The sequence below is a fragment of the Triplophysa dalaica genome, chromosome 11, assembly GCF_015846415.1.
Source record: "Triplophysa dalaica isolate WHDGS20190420 chromosome 11, ASM1584641v1, whole genome shotgun sequence".
NCBI classification, from domain to species: Eukaryota; Metazoa; Chordata; class Actinopteri; order Cypriniformes; family Nemacheilidae; genus Triplophysa; species Triplophysa dalaica.
In genome coordinates this window covers 10613192-10628832 of record NC_079552.1, presented here as the reverse complement: position 1 = coordinate 10628832, position 15641 = coordinate 10613192, and the positions used below count along the sequence as shown (strand labels likewise).

Genomic DNA, 15641 nt, shown 5'->3' with positions numbered 1-15641 from the left:
CGTTATGACACCTCAGTTCTGTGTCAGCCACCGTAGTGCTTCGAAAGGGAGGGGTGGAATGAGCCATTGGTTGCAATTCGCAATCTCACTAAACGTCATACACTGGACCTTTAATGCCTTACAGGGATAGTTCACCTCTAAAATGAAAAGTCTTTAATCATTTACTCATACTCATTTTATTCAAAACCTGTATGACTTTCTACTGAACACAAAAGAAAATATTTTGAAGAACATCGGTAACTAAACAACACTCACCAATTGACTTCCAATTGTATGGACATAAAACCAGGCACATTTCTCAAAATATCTTCTTTCGTGTTAAACGGAAAAAAGGCATTGACTTGTTTTAACAACATGAGGGTTAACTATCCCTTTAATCTCACTTTACACTGCCAAAATTCACTCCAAAGCTAGATGGATGTAGATAATTTGCATACTGTTTTTTAAGCCAACCTTTATTTATTCACAGAGGACCAACAAAACATCACAGGACATAGTTGAAAAAGATTGAATGATGTGGTAAAGGCCTAGTCCCTGAAGCTGAAGTAGCTGTTAACCTAATAGCAGACACCCTGACTGTCTCTGAAAGGCATTTAGGTGAATGCTCTTAGTTTTGTGCTTTATACAACCATAACCATAGAGGCTATGCACTGCTCTAAAACTTCAAGGTGCCTCAGTTTTAGTAGTTACAGTTATTACAAAATTATTGCATGATCATATTAAAATGTTTCCATGTAGGCCATTGGGTCAAGTGTCTGATAACACATCCACATTTATGCTTTTTAGTCTAAGGCATGGTACAGTTGCTGAAACTACATTTTACTGCAGTGCTATCATGTCAAAAACAACCTACCCTGCTCCACTAAAGCCTTCATAAAGATGTTAAAATGTAAATATAACACAAATTTAAATAATCCACTGCAAAAAAACAATGACATTGAAATAGTAGGCATTGCATTAGTGATTTAAAATATAGAAACACACACAGTGGTCACAAATATAAAGAGGATTGCTACTGGGATTACACTGCTTACAAGATCCGGTGGGATGTTTACATGGTACCATGTCATCGCCTGCTCATATCACAGACTCTCCCTTCATACAAAAATTATTTTCCCTTCTTCTTCCAGAGCGATCATCAGGTGATCTGAACTGGAACTAAGAACCCAAACACAAAGATACCGTACAAATACACAAACACAAAATGAGACTGATGATCATGGAAAGCTGGATCTTTGACTTCCATTATCAGTGCGTTCCATCAGTTGAACCATTTTTGCTTAAATGACATTGACTGAGGATCAGAAAGTCAGAAAGGAACAAGATAGGGGAAGCAATCAATTATAAAATGTATAATTGTTTGAACTAGACCTGAGGTAGATAGGATGAAATATGATCGAATTGATGGAAAAATTGTTATGTGTAAAACCAGGAAATGCAGGGAAACTGAACACACTGCAGCAAATGGTTGATGTATTTGTTGTGCCCTGATATCACTTGCCTCAGGTAAATTAAAACGAGTAAGATTCTTTCTAATGTAAGACAGCTGTTTGAGACTGGGCTCTTCAATCAGAATTCTGGGGAATTCATTTTTTTATTTTAACTAAAATATTTGCACTACAGGTTCCCCTGAGCAGTACAGCTATCCTGAAAATGGTCTTAAGTTGATTATTATCTGGATTTTCTCCAAATCTACAGTGCTTGTGAAGAAAGTATATAGGTTAGCAATAGCTTGAATAAAAATGACCAGTCTTTGTCAGAATATTATGCGTCGGTACCCTGAGAGTTAGGCAGAAAATATTTTAAAGTTGAAATTGGGAGTGTGATCAAATGGGTGGATCTGTCATAAAATTTTGCAATTTAGATAATTAAACTTTAGTATACATTTTAATGTACTCAGTGGTCACCCAACTTGGACCCAGAACCTTCTCAGACCCACAAAGACACTTGTGCAGCAGCCTCTAGTCTTCAGTGCTAAACACGATACTGTCGGTCCTCGGTCACAAATGCCAGAACATGTCACGTGATTATGGCTTATACCTGTTAGTTGTACTGTAAATAAACAGAATGAAAGACAAACAAGTAAATGAATGATTAGATGATTGTGGTGAGCATCCCTTCAGCCAGCTAAGGGTGGAAACCCTGAAAGTCAATCTCAGTGCACTACAGAGTTGCCATTCATGTGGTTCTTGTGGTTTTTGTGCTGCTTGTTTTTGATCTTGGGCACCTCAGTGCTATAGAGGCAGTCCAAAAAGCCTTGTGACACTTCAGTCACCATCGATCGGTCAGGGATGGACTGGGCCATGCCATAGATGGCTCCCTAGAACATGAAATCCAGAGTTAACAAGAGGTTTTTTCATTACTGTAGGTGAGATTATACACACAAAACTAGACTGAGGTGGAGTAGACTGGTGTGCCATAAGTTGAATTTGCATATTAATTTTAATAATTTGCAATATGTTATCAAACATTTAAACCCTGAGAGGACAAATATAAAACATTATTTTCTGCCACATGCATTATATACATGGTATAAAACCTGGTACAAGGTATATAACAGTGTAAAACCTACCATTCCTGTGGTCTTCTCTTCTGGATTTTTCATGATAATGGCTACTTCTTTCTTCACATCATTGATGAATTGCTCAGCCACACCATGCTGTGTGTGTAGCATTGTGACACAAATATGGATGCTGAGAGAAAACAACCAAAAAAAGCAATAATTTAAGAAAGAATTCTTGAAAATTGTAAAGTTTTTAACTATTACATCAATGTACATTCAGTATACTAATGCGTTTCACTACTAAATTCGATTCTTTATTTAACTTTGATGTTTGCAGTGCAGCATACTCATTGGAATGGTTATTTTAGTTAACTACAATTAAACTTTGAAAACGATTCTGTTGATTAAAAAATCAAATATCGGCCTAAAATGATTGGAAAAGCTAAAACTAAACTAAAAATTCACACGTTGCCTCAAAAATAAACTGAAATACATTTAAAGCATTAAAATTATAATAAGCAAAAACAAAACAAAAAAATAATAATAATAATAAGATGACAAAAGCATTTAACAAAATTGCAAAAAATTTAACTAAAATTAACAATCTAAGAATAAAAGCTAATTTAAGATATTAATAAAACTAAAAACAAAACTATAATGACTCTGCTCCTTGGGACCAACAGGGGGGTCCACTCATTGAACTGATGTCTCTGTATCCCTGGCTCTGAGATATTATTAGGTTGTGTATAATTTCTCAGTGACAAACTATCAAAAACCAACAGAAATTGCAAAAAATATACAAACATTATAATAAATAATGCATATTTTAACACACCTAGATGGGAACTGCAGAGTGTTGAGATTCCAGCCCCTTGATGTCAGTGCATTTGATAAACGGAAGATATCAAAGACATGAGAGCCCAGTGCCACCACAGACACTTCTGGATCCCCAAACACAAACACTCCCTCTATTTTGCGTACTCTGTGGGGAGATTGGGTTTTTAGACAATGTTCAATAAAATTTCCATTCTATTTGATCATGCAAATTCTGTCTGCCATGCAAATATATTTGCCAGTTTTATAAGCATCTTTTTCTGCATTCTAAGCAACACATTTTTTGTCTCCCCTTTACAATTGCAAACTGGATTATAAATGACAAAATCTTACCCTGTTTTGATTTTTTGTGCCGTCTCAATTACTTTTTTGGTAGCCTCGACATATCTGTTCTCTCCCATGTGCATCATAGTAGCCCAACAGGCAGCAATGATGCCTCCTGGGCGAGAGCCGGCCATTGACGGAGATGCATAAATTCCTCCCTGCCAATCGGGTGCTACAAAATACTGGTAGTGGCGATATTTCTTGTCACTGTACAGAATCACTGATGAGCCTTTAGGGGCGTAACCATACTGTGGAGACAGAGATAGTGCTTCAAAGAATTGCATTACATTGACATTCAGCATTGTGGTTAAGTTAAGATCAATTCCAACAAAAAAAAAAATAGATAATTAAATAATAACTGTCCAAAATCTAAACAAATATTCTCACCTTATGTGTATCAGCTGAGATACTAGTCACACCTTTGACCCGGAAATCAAAAGGAGCGAGTTTGAAACCAGCCTTCTCCATAAAAACTATCAGAAACCCACCCAAGCAGGCATCCACATGAAATGGGATGTTGTAGTTTAGTGCCAGCTACAGAAGCAAAATAAACACAATCATAAAACATTTTTAAACAATTTAGCCAACATGAAAGATTATATAGGATACTCATCTGAATTAACAAATTTTACCTTCGCCACTTCTTCTATAGGATCCATGATTCCATGTGGGAAATTGGGAGCTGAACACACCAGCATTGCTGTGTTTTTGGTGATGGCCCTCTTCATGGCCTGTGAACAAATACAATGCAATAAATGTCAACCTTGTGAAACTTTGCAAATGTTAGAAACGTTAAAGGAAACAGAAATGCTGCCGTTTACTGTGTGCAAAACAAGGCTACAGTACCTTCACATCAACTTTCATTGTCTTCTTGTCCAGAGGTATGTGAATAAGCTTCATCCCAAAGTAGTGTGCTGCTTTGTCAAATGCAGCATGGACACTGATTGGTGCAATGCTACAGCATAAACAAACAAAAAAGTGAATGTGTATATCTGCCAATTGTGAACAGACCATTTATACACTGCTCAAAAAAATGAAAGGTCCAGTCAGTGAAATCTAGCGGCAAGGTTGCAAATTGCAACCAACCACTCACTCCACCCCCCCTTTCGAAACACTACGACGGCTGACAGAACATGGCGAATTATATGTAAGGGGACCCACGGTGTATATAGATAGAAATAGCTCAGTCTAAGGTAATAAAAACATAACGCTTCATTGTGTAGGGTCTTTACACCTCTGAAGACATAGTTATGTATGTTATATAGCATTCCTGTTAATAGATCCTCCAAAAAATTACACACTGGACCTTTAAGGGAACACCTAAATCACACAATATTAGATCTCAATTTACTTATATACTTTGCATAATGTTGAGAGAACAGAATAATGTGACAATGCTCAATGAAAGCCAAAATCACAAATGCATTCATGGCCGGGTATTTACAGTAAAATCTTTTTTTTTTTACTTTACCCTATACAAAAAGAATGCATTATGTCAAAAAGGCTGGAATGTTAGATAGTACATACATCTCTGGGTGTTTGATTCCACGTTCATAGGCCATGTCTCTGTATGCCTTGCATGCCATGAGGATGCTTTCAGTTCCACCCGAAGTAACCTTTTCATGACAAAGACAAATACACCATCTTGTTTAGTTTGAATAAACCTAAAAACAAATAGTGACTTCACGTGCTAAAACCCATTACAGTTAACAAAACTGTTAACAGCAACAGTGAATAGATCAATAAAGAAGGACTGACTGTGCCGCAGGAGTCTGGCCCCCCATTAAAGAGGGCACACGATATCCGCACCACTTCTGCCTCCATTTTCCTAACCCCGGGAAATATATCTGGATGGAGGGGATTGGACCAGGCAAATTCACCATATACCTGCAGATCAGAGAAACACAATATGTTATCTCCTTGTTCTGTGAAGCTTTGCTGGTGGCAAGACAGAAGGCATTTGATACAAAAGCAAACAACAGCTGATTCATCTATAATGCAGTGACAAGATCGAAATTTTTAGATATACCTTCACCAGAAGGTCTGTGAGCTTCTCATCTCCCCAGTAGACTGCACCTGACACCTTCCCTTTTGCCCAGTTTACCTCACCTGGAATCAGAGGTATAAACAAAGATTAATGAGCCCAGAACAGCTTTGATGCAAAAACTGTGGGACTAAGTAAGCTTTAACTTAAAAACCACAGGACTGATATCCTGGTAAATGCAATTGCTTGCCAAAAAAACTGTTACCACACTTAAAGGCAAAGCTTGTCTGAGCAAACATCTGGCTGATTCTTTAAGGGTTGCTATTAATCCCTAAAGCCTTTTGGCTCTTCATCATTACCGAAGATGAAAGTTGAGACTGATTTGAGGTGACTCACTCAATGTCTCATATTCTCTGATCTTCTCCAGGAGCTGTTGTTGGGCAAGGCCCTTTGCTGGAAGAAGTTTGGTGTAGCTCATGCCTTCCTTCAGCGTGCAAACACTCACGGACATGTCATCAAGTGCTTTGTTAAGCTGACTCTGAATCTGATGGAGAAAAAAGATTCATTGTAAAAACCTCTCAATAACACATCAGAAGTGAAGAGAAAGAGAAATTGCTAAAAATGCTATTTGCAATGCATCCCAATCTAAAGTCCAAACTGGAATCAAAATGTTTTGCATGATAGGGATAGTTCAATTCTGTAATCGTTTCACACTGTTGTCATTTTAAACCTGTGTGATTTTCTTTCTTCTGTAGAACACAAAATAAGATGTTTTGAAAATGTTGGTGACCATAAACCGTCAAACACAATCTCACAGCAAAACTTTACTATTTTATGATGTGGCTAATTTTGGCAAATTCGTATGATCTCTTCATACATTTAAGTGCGAATTGCCTTCACGCCAGTGACATTGGGGTTAGGGGTAGTCTAGTAATGGTACGTTTTTGTAAGATTCACAATGTAAAAACTCATACGAAAAAGCCACCTTGTAAAATAGTTGCGAATTCCTTTTGGATCAGGAACTGCATTCACTTCTATTGTAAGGATGCAAAACCAAGGCAAGTTTACCAACGTTTTCTGTTACCAACATCTTTCAAGATATCTTCTTGAAAAATGTCATACAGTAAGTAAGTCATACAGGTTTAAAATGACAAGAGGGCGTGTAAATAACGAGAGAATTTTTGAAGGTGAACTATCTCTTTTACAATCACCAAGAAATGGAAGTTGCGTTTGACGTGACGGATATCCGAGTGAAACGGCTTCTGAAATTGGAAAAAAGAGGGCAGGGCTTTATTTTGCCTTTCATTCTTTGATTGGTTTGTTGTAAGTTGGGCCTGGAGGGGAGGGCTAAAATGCCCGGCCATTGGACAGCAAGTATAGTAACACCTCTTTTTTTGTTGCAGATATCATGTGGTGAAGAGTTGGTTTTTTAGAGGGGGAGAGAAGCTTAATATTTTTTATTAAAGATTACCATTTCAAATTAATTTTTGAAAAAATAATGGTTTACAGACTGTGCACGTATAAATCATTTATAATAATCACTGCAACACTGTTGTAAAATACTTCAAATTTTCCTGTTTGGTTTCATGGTGACTTTAAGGTTTAAGAATGAGAGCAAACCCAGTAATTATCACAAGGTAATAGTGTAAAAGTGTGTCAAAGGTTTCATTTCTCTTTCAGCATGACTGTGGTTATTTACTCAACCACTTTCTGAGTCAGAAACACATGACTGGAAACTTAAGAAGATAGGGAACTAGACAACAACTAGATGCTTACTGATGCTCTGACGAACGGGATTTTTTTGATGATTTTAAAGAACTGCTTCTTCACTCTTGATGCCAGGCCTAGAAAACATGAAACAATGTGTAAACTGTGGTGAAAACCCATCATTAAGTTGCCTGAAAAGTCCAGCCTGCTTGCTACTTCAATTTTAATTTTTTATGTAAAAGGTTAAAGAAATGTGAGAAATCTTAGCCCAATTTCACAGACAGGGCTTCATTTAAACCAGGATTATGTCTTGGTTAATTTAGGAAACTTTTATAAAAACGTCTCAGACGAAAAAAGTCTCGGACAAGCTTTAAGTCTTGTATGTCAATTCAATGGGCATTAATATAAATTAAACTTTGGTATATGAGAGACCTCAAATAAATGCTTGTTCTTCCTCCGTTTCTGGAAAACCCCTTTTTATTTAACGATGACTCAACCACAACACAAAACATTGTGTTAACTTTAATTTATGAAGTTTAGAAGTCCCACAGATTGTGTTATTGTTACAGTGGCCTTGGAGTTCTGCGACTTTGTTTTAAGACTTCCTGCCTGATGAATAGCAGAGATTGATGATATAACAGTATCACAATTAGCTTGTAACATAGTAATGTGTCCCAACATTGTTGTTTTAATTCACAGTTAAAAAGGGATTTTTTTTCAAGGTTTGCTGGAAAAACCTTTCCTCGAACCCAAAAAAAACTGGCATTTTATTTATACACCAGATAAAATTAAAATACATCATCTATAGCTCCTCGTCAGTTCAAATGCATCTTGTATGTAATATTGTGTGATCAATAGCATGTGACTTACTCTCCTGCTGGAAAAGAAAGCCCTTTAGCCACACTGCACCAAGTGTAGACAGCAAAGTGACTACGATGATCTGCCATGGCTCCAGAGCAGCACACTGGGAGTTCACATAACGTCGAGCTTCCTCTGCATACAGCAGTAGCATCTCCTTATACACCTCCAAGGCACTCTGCATGAGAAAAATAGAAATGCTGCAATCTTTATTTGTTTACACAGTCAGATTATTAGCAACAAAAATCAATTTCTAGTTTCAGTAATACGAAAAAGGAATCATGGGAAAGGCAAAAACTAAGAACAAACAACATATATGCGGTACAATCATGAAGCAAAAGCAAAGTAATGATTAACAAGAATTCTTTCTATTTAAATTCCTCAGGTTTTTTATCGTTTGACAGTTAAATAAACTAGAACAATGCCATATTACAATAAATACTCACTATAGTAAATTGAGTCATTGTTTCAGGAGCTCGGGTTTACTAATGGCACTTAAGTAAACAGCTACAAGTAACTGGCAGAGCTTAGTAGATACTTTCACCCTATGAAATACTGTCCCCCCTGGCCACGCCTTTCTCATTGTTGTGATCAAAACCAAACGTAGCCATCACACCTAAAAATAGGTTAGAAAGAATATGGATGCTACAAATTCTCCCTTATGCCAAGACATCTGGTTTAAGTGGTTCTAATACATGATTATATATGTCTATATTTTTAAATGGTCAGTTGATGTTGTTTATAAGGTTTAGAAAAACTGGTGGACGTGTTTTTACAATCAATTTTTACAGCACAGTGTGTTCCTCTTTGATAACGGCGCAGATTGTGTTCCAGCATTGCTATGACAGCACACAGAAAAGATGAAGGTCCACTGAACAAAGTCTTAGCTGACCATAATAATCATGTGCATTTTATCTCCCAGTAATCTTTTCAATTGATGCTGAATGAGCTTCACATAAGACAAGCAGATAAGATGCTGGACAAAATACAGAATATTAAAACATCTGACAAACCTTACGCTTCTTAACTTCTTGTATATTCTGAAATAGTGCTTTGAAAATAAAGAGTTAAAGTGGTAATTCAACCAAAAATTCTGTCATCATTTACTCACCCTCTTGTCATTTCAAACCTGTATGACTATCTTTCTTCTTCAGAACACAAGAGACAATATTTTGAAGAATCCCCCCATTCACTTGTTTTTGTGTCTATACAATAGAAGTTAATGGGGGCCAGTGCTGTTCGGTTACCAACTTTCTTCAAATATCTTGCTTTGAAGAAGGACATACTGGTTTGAAATGACAAGAGTGTGAGTAAATGATGACAATCAATACATATTTTCATCAAGTCTTTTTTTTTTTATTCACTACAAGAATTGATTGTACACTACTTGAGACAATTTTCAGTCAAGGACATAACAAATAGATCTGACATTGTCCTTCCAAGCTGAACAACACCCCTTAAATATAGTTCTAAGTCCATGACAAGCTCCCCGACAGGTTTAGCAGGGTTTGACAAGGGAAATGAGAGGGGCAGGTAAACAGGTCATGTGAGTGAGCAAGTGAAACTTTGACCAGGATTGATGTGCATCGCACATTCAGGATCCCCCCCAAAAAAAGTGTGAAATGGGGAAACTCAACTACAGTGGATCAAGATCATTAAAGACAGCACCCCTATCAGTATTCTTGCGTAACAAGACCTGCGGACAGCTCATTTCAACGCACGTTCTGTCGTAAAACAGAGACTATGTTATGCTATCTTCTAAATAGGGCAAAAGGCAGATACAGTACAGACACATTGCAAAATAATAAATAGATTGTGCAAATGCAATGTTGTAATCTACAAAGGGTAACAAGAAGAGATACGTTGACAGGTTGTGCTAAAATTATCTGTGGATGCTTATTAAAAAAATGTTTGAAAAGGAGTGGTGAGTCGTGACATCCAAGAACTTGCTTTCATCTACAAGCGCACTGCATAGAAGCACAACCTCCTTACCCAGGCTTTGCTTGTCCTTTTTTGGAGTCAAAAGAGCTCATGTTTCTAACGGAAACGTTCTGCCGTCCAAAGAAGAAATGGGCAGAAAGTTCTACGCTGTTAAAACACTCAGCCTACATTTCACACACTCTAGGCTCAATGTCTTTAAAAGAGAACAGTTTGCCCTCAGAATTTAAAAAGCTGTAGATTAAGCATTTTTACATATTCCTGTATTTATTCACGCATTAAACTTCTAAGTGCATGACATGAGCATCAGACCAAGATCTAAGATGCTGTTTGACAGCAGATCTAACACCATTCTATAGACCACTGTGTTAAGAATAGCACTTCCTCTGTGCTTAAGTCTGTCACAGGAGGTCCCGATGAACACACAGAGAGAGAGAGAGAGAGAGAGAGAGAGAGAGAGAGAGAGAGAGAGAGAGTAAGAGAGAGAGAGACAATGAAACGTTATATAAAATATTTTCCTTTCTGTGCCTGGTCGTTAAACACATACATTACAGAAGATTAAAAGTATAGAAACAGTTTACATTAACCCTGCAACCGTTTATAATATGAGACTAAGACTGCACGATCGGTCTATGTTAGAATTGTGATGATTCATAGCAAGGTCGTACACAAAATTATTCAAATAATACAAGACATTATCATAATCAGCTGGGTGTTTGGACCATTATCAAATCTGTGCGTAAAATCGGAATTGTCCAATCAGATTTAAACACTTCATAACAGATGTTGAATATTCATTTATTATTACAAAACCCACAAAAGGGCTTTCTTATATAAAACAGCACCATCACAACGAGATCTGTTACACTGTAACACGGCGGCTGCTATATGTAAATAAAGTAATGTCGACTTACGTCACAGAGTAACAAAACACACACAAGACGCGTCAAAGCTTTCAACATACACTCATTTTATTCTCGTAGCATAGCGACTGAAAGAGAGTGTTTTTAAAGGAAAGATTATTTATAAATGGCATCATGCTCACCCAGTAGTCCATTTTGTTTGCGAATGTTACACTGTGTTTACAGACGACGATTCTTCAGCTGCTCGCGTAGAAACAGGGAATCAACTTTGAGAGATCTTTGTTTAGCTTGTTTTGGAGAGCGAATGCCCCGTTGCAGGACACAACCAGAGGCTCAGCTCTGGATCAGGAAGTGCCGTGTGTGAAAGGGAACGCGATTTGCTTTCACGCGTTAACACTCGTCTGCAGATCGTTACACACGAGTAGTGTCCCTCATTGCAGGGATCAGTCAAGCTCACATGATGTTAGGATCTGTGAAAAGTGCTGCGTACTGACGTTTCGCAGATTCGTCAAACAACACGGTCATAACATCTCAACTGAATTAAAGATAGCCTACCTTCGGAGGGCACTTAGAAAGGTGAATAATAATGGACACTATGATATATAAGGTATATCTGAACGATAGCATCATCAACCCCCGCTCACTCGAACCAAGGTCAAAAGGGACTATTATACAATGGAATTCGTTGTATTGTCTTATTTAAAGTGCACTACGCAGTCATCCATTCTGAATCTAGTATTCACGATTGAAATTGTTACACAATTGAGTTTACAAATGTAATACTGAACCAATTTTTTTAATTTAAAATGTGACTAAAAGTTGCAAAGCAATAAAAACGCAAAATTATAAGATCTACACAAACAATAGTTGTGTATATTTTATATTTAAAAGTTGTGAATATTGTTTTCCTTTCAGACATGCTCAACAAAAATAAATAGAAATGTAAATGGCAAAAACTGGTGTAAACTGGTGTTTGCGTGTAACTAAACCCACAGGCATTGCTTAACGCAGCCGTTTGGTGGCGCAATTCATCCGCTTCTAAATGTAAACAGATGCATGTGATGCTGGTACTCATTTATACGCCGAATTGTGTGCTTTTTTATTTCTTTCAATTACACAGCTCTGTTTAGAGGGGTTCTGGAGAGAGAGAGAGAGAGAGAGAGAGAGAGAGAGAGAGAGAGAGAGAGAGAGAGAGAGAGAGAGAGAGACTTTAAGCACCACATAACACACAATCACTACATAATACCCCACACAAATCATATTGCGGTGTGTTCTGGAGATATTAAAGGGAAGAAAAAAGAAAGAGGAAAGAAAGAAAAAGGAACAGTAGAGCACCATTTACACACAATTTAAACTCCAATTCAAGCAAGTTGAAAAAATCAATGCTCCACTCTTATTCTGGATTCCACCAAAGCAGTCAATGACCTAACATCATTCACGTCTCACCGTTCAGCGGCCAATCTGCAAGACTTCCAAATGGCTAGTTTGGCTTGGTGTCTGTGTGAATTAGAATACTTGCATCCATAGTCAAAAAGTGTCTTGTTAAATCAAAACCCAAATCCCTGAGTAACCTTCCAAGCAATGTAAATATATGATCCAACCTAAACATGCAGATAAAGAGAGAGAGAGAGAGAGAGAGAGAGAGAGAGAAAGAGAGAGAGAGAGAGAGAGAGAGAGAGAGAGACTATCTTACAAGTGCACCGGCACACAACAAACAATGCATAAAGGACAGAATCAGGGAAATATCGACTAATCCTAAAGATAGAGAAAAGGGCAATCAAGTTCTGGAAACATCTAAAACACAGTGACCCTAACTCATATCATTATAAAGCCCCGAAACACCATGAGATGAGCAAAGAAATGAATCCTCTATGTCAGCTGTTCCAGAGCTTCAGTCCTGATGTTTCAGTCCTAACATCTACTGGTTCTCTCAACCACAAGAGTACTGACAAAATCACACTCAACCAAATTTCACGACAAATGAAGCAAAACTATATCACTCACTGGGAAACCCAAACAAAACAACTAAGAAAAAAGATCTGTTATTTGGCCCTAAAGAGAGAATACAGTATGGCAGACTATCTGTACAGAATATCAGATACAAATTTAAGAGTCACGTTGACAAGATACAGACTCAGTGGACATAAACTCACTATAGAGACAGGTAGACTCAGACAAACATGGCTGCCACAGGACCAGAGACATGTGTCCACAACAAATTTGAGCTGGAACTCTACTTCCTAACAGTATGCACAAAATTCACAGATATACAGACAATGTTTTATTGAAAAATCAAGTCCATACACCAGACGTTTTAAAGTCAAAAAGTCTGAAAGACACTGCTGTGTCTGTTAGGAGAACACAAGAATTGCTGTGTTATAGCTGCACAATAAATGTGTCCAGTATATCTACATAACATTAAATTATTGTCCCTTTATTCTGTTACTTAAATGCATATTTTGCTTTTGAAAATCTTTGTTTAAACTAGACTCTATTTCTGTTTTCATATTTTTATTATAAACCACTTTAAGTAGCAATACATACATCACACTTTATTTTATTTTATTTTATTTTATTACTATAATTATCTTTCTCTTCGTTTGTTTACATACTTGCACTATTTGTATGCAGCCTACCAGCAAATGCTTTGGCAATATGAATGTACATTTTGTCATAGCATTAAAGCACACTTAAATTGAAATTGAGCGAGAGAGAGAGAGAGAGAGAGAGAGAGACATTGGTCCATATTCATAAGAAACATAGACAGTTAGATAAAATGAGTATCCCCTTAGGAAATATGGAACATTTTACTAGAATTCTATCCTTTGAAGTCACACCGGAGGACATCCATTTACGGATCCATTTAGAAATATGGATGTACAAAATATTGCCTATTTACTAAAACAGGGACTTGTAAAATTTTCGCTGGGGGGTTTGTTAACATTTTTGTGCTCTTCTCTCTCCATTTTCCTGAACCATGCCTATGACCACCACATCATGACAATTCTAAGATTTGCCTCAAAAGTGTAAAAAATCTAAAAACAATGCAGATTTTAAAACAGTAAGGACAAATTAATCCATTTACATGCATTTTAAATATTGGCAATAGAGGTGTAAAGAGCAAAAATCACTCCAGAACAAGTTACAAGTCACCAATTCCAAAGTATTTTACTCATACTGAACGTAGGCTCAAAGAGGCACTTGTCCTCAACACTTAAGACACATGTCATTGAAAAACTAGAAACAGTTGATTCGTGAGGAGAGCAACTGCATTTAATTTCTTAAATCATAATAAGACTGAACACCTCAATATTGCAACAAATCAAGGCCGACACCATAACCTACCTCTATTACAAACACCCAAGTCTTATTTAAGCTCAAGTGCTTATAAGTAAACCAAACTCCTTCAAAAAGGCCTCATCAATATAACTGATAAATAAAATAATGTTAAGTCAAATTAAAAAGTCAAAGCCTTTTTGCCATGGACATGCTGATTTGGCCTCATTGCCAGCTGCAGTCATGTCCTTATTTTAGATATAAACTGCCAGCAATTGACATCTACCTGATACTGCACTCGTATTCACATAAAGAAGCCATGTTGACCAGTTTTAGTAAATTAGGTCAAATTCCACAAGATTATAGTACCTTCAATGTCCTGTAAATGGCAACATTAATTATTCTGTTGCAAAACTAAACTGCTGTAAAAAAAGATAGGTGCCTTGCAAAATGTAATAATTGCATTAGTCATTACGAATGTAGTGGAGTAAAGAGTACATACTGTTCAAAAATGTGGTCAAGAAGATAGTAAAAGTTGCTAATATATTTAATAATTACAAAGTAGCCAAAAATATACTTAAGTACAGTAAATAATTACATTTATTTTAATACTTTACATAACTGCATTACTTATATTCAAATGCAATGTCCTATCAACAGACTAAAGACTAAAACCACTACTGGGCTGACAAAGTGCCTAACGATAACATTATGTAAATGTACACCATATTTCTTGGAAACTGCATAACATTACCATAATATCAAAGGCATACGTAATTTTACAATGTGACTTTCCATTAAAATTTGTTTATCATTACAGAAATCGGTTACTTATTACTTTTTGCTTTCCGTAGCAAATGTAAAGTTGTAGCAACGGTGAGATAAATTCGATTGAAATGCGTGTGCGCCATTGAGTAAGGGCACTATGTGGAGAAAAGATAACTTGAACCGACGCATTCACAGCACCAAAGCTTAATTATTGAGAGTGACCCCCGATTGCCCAAACCAAATGGAGTTGTACCAAGAAGCTCTTGGCTATTCAGTTATAATTGGTGTATTCGGTTCATAACAAGCATATGCGTTTTAGCACAATGGGTGGACTCTAAAAGGGACCTCAACAGCACATTAAAACTGCATTACTTCTTCCAAGAAGTGTACTTAAGATCTTTCTGGTCTCGATGCGCATACCGTTCCAAAAGCGCACACGTCTCCAAAGGTGCACGTTTTACCGCACAAAAGAGTTGACATTGTTTGAGCTTTAACAAGAGGTGTACATATGGCATCCGGGTTGTAATTAAATGTTTTTAAGTTGTTGTTTTTTCTTCACGGCGAAGTTTCCTTTTCTTCTTTATGT

At 36.9% G+C, this 15641-nt stretch overlaps 1 protein-coding gene across 1 annotated transcript; it reads right to left on the bottom strand.

Annotated features, from left to right (window-relative positions):
- Positions 1–437: 437 nt before the first annotated feature.
- sgpl1 (sphingosine-1-phosphate lyase 1) lies at positions 438–11412 on the bottom strand. Its single transcript, XM_056761279.1, has 14 exons — positions 11194–11412; positions 8223–8388; positions 7422–7489; positions 6042–6189; positions 5691–5770; positions 5420–5548; positions 5189–5277; positions 4508–4616; positions 4294–4392; positions 4049–4195; positions 3671–3909; positions 3339–3485; positions 2573–2693; positions 438–2320 (listed from the first exon to the last, which is right to left on the bottom strand). The coding sequence occupies exons 1-14, from the start codon at positions 11203–11205 to the stop codon at positions 2156–2158; spliced, it is 1719 nt and encodes a 572-aa protein (XP_056617257.1). The 5' UTR covers positions 11206–11412; the 3' UTR covers positions 438–2155.
- Between the last annotated feature and the right edge of the window lie 4229 nt (positions 11413–15641).

Bases quoted from the DNA above. Each gene is read 5' to 3' on its own strand.
- sgpl1 (XM_056761279.1), bottom strand. The intron at 6,190-7,421 runs GTAAGCATCTAG...TTTCTCCATCAG, and splicing joins TCCCGTTCGTCAGAGCATCA to ATTCAGAGTCAGCTTAACAA. The intron at 5,771-6,041 runs GTGAGTCACCTC...CTCTGATTCCAG, and splicing joins CAGAGAATATGAGACATTGA to GTGAGGTAAACTGGGCAAAA.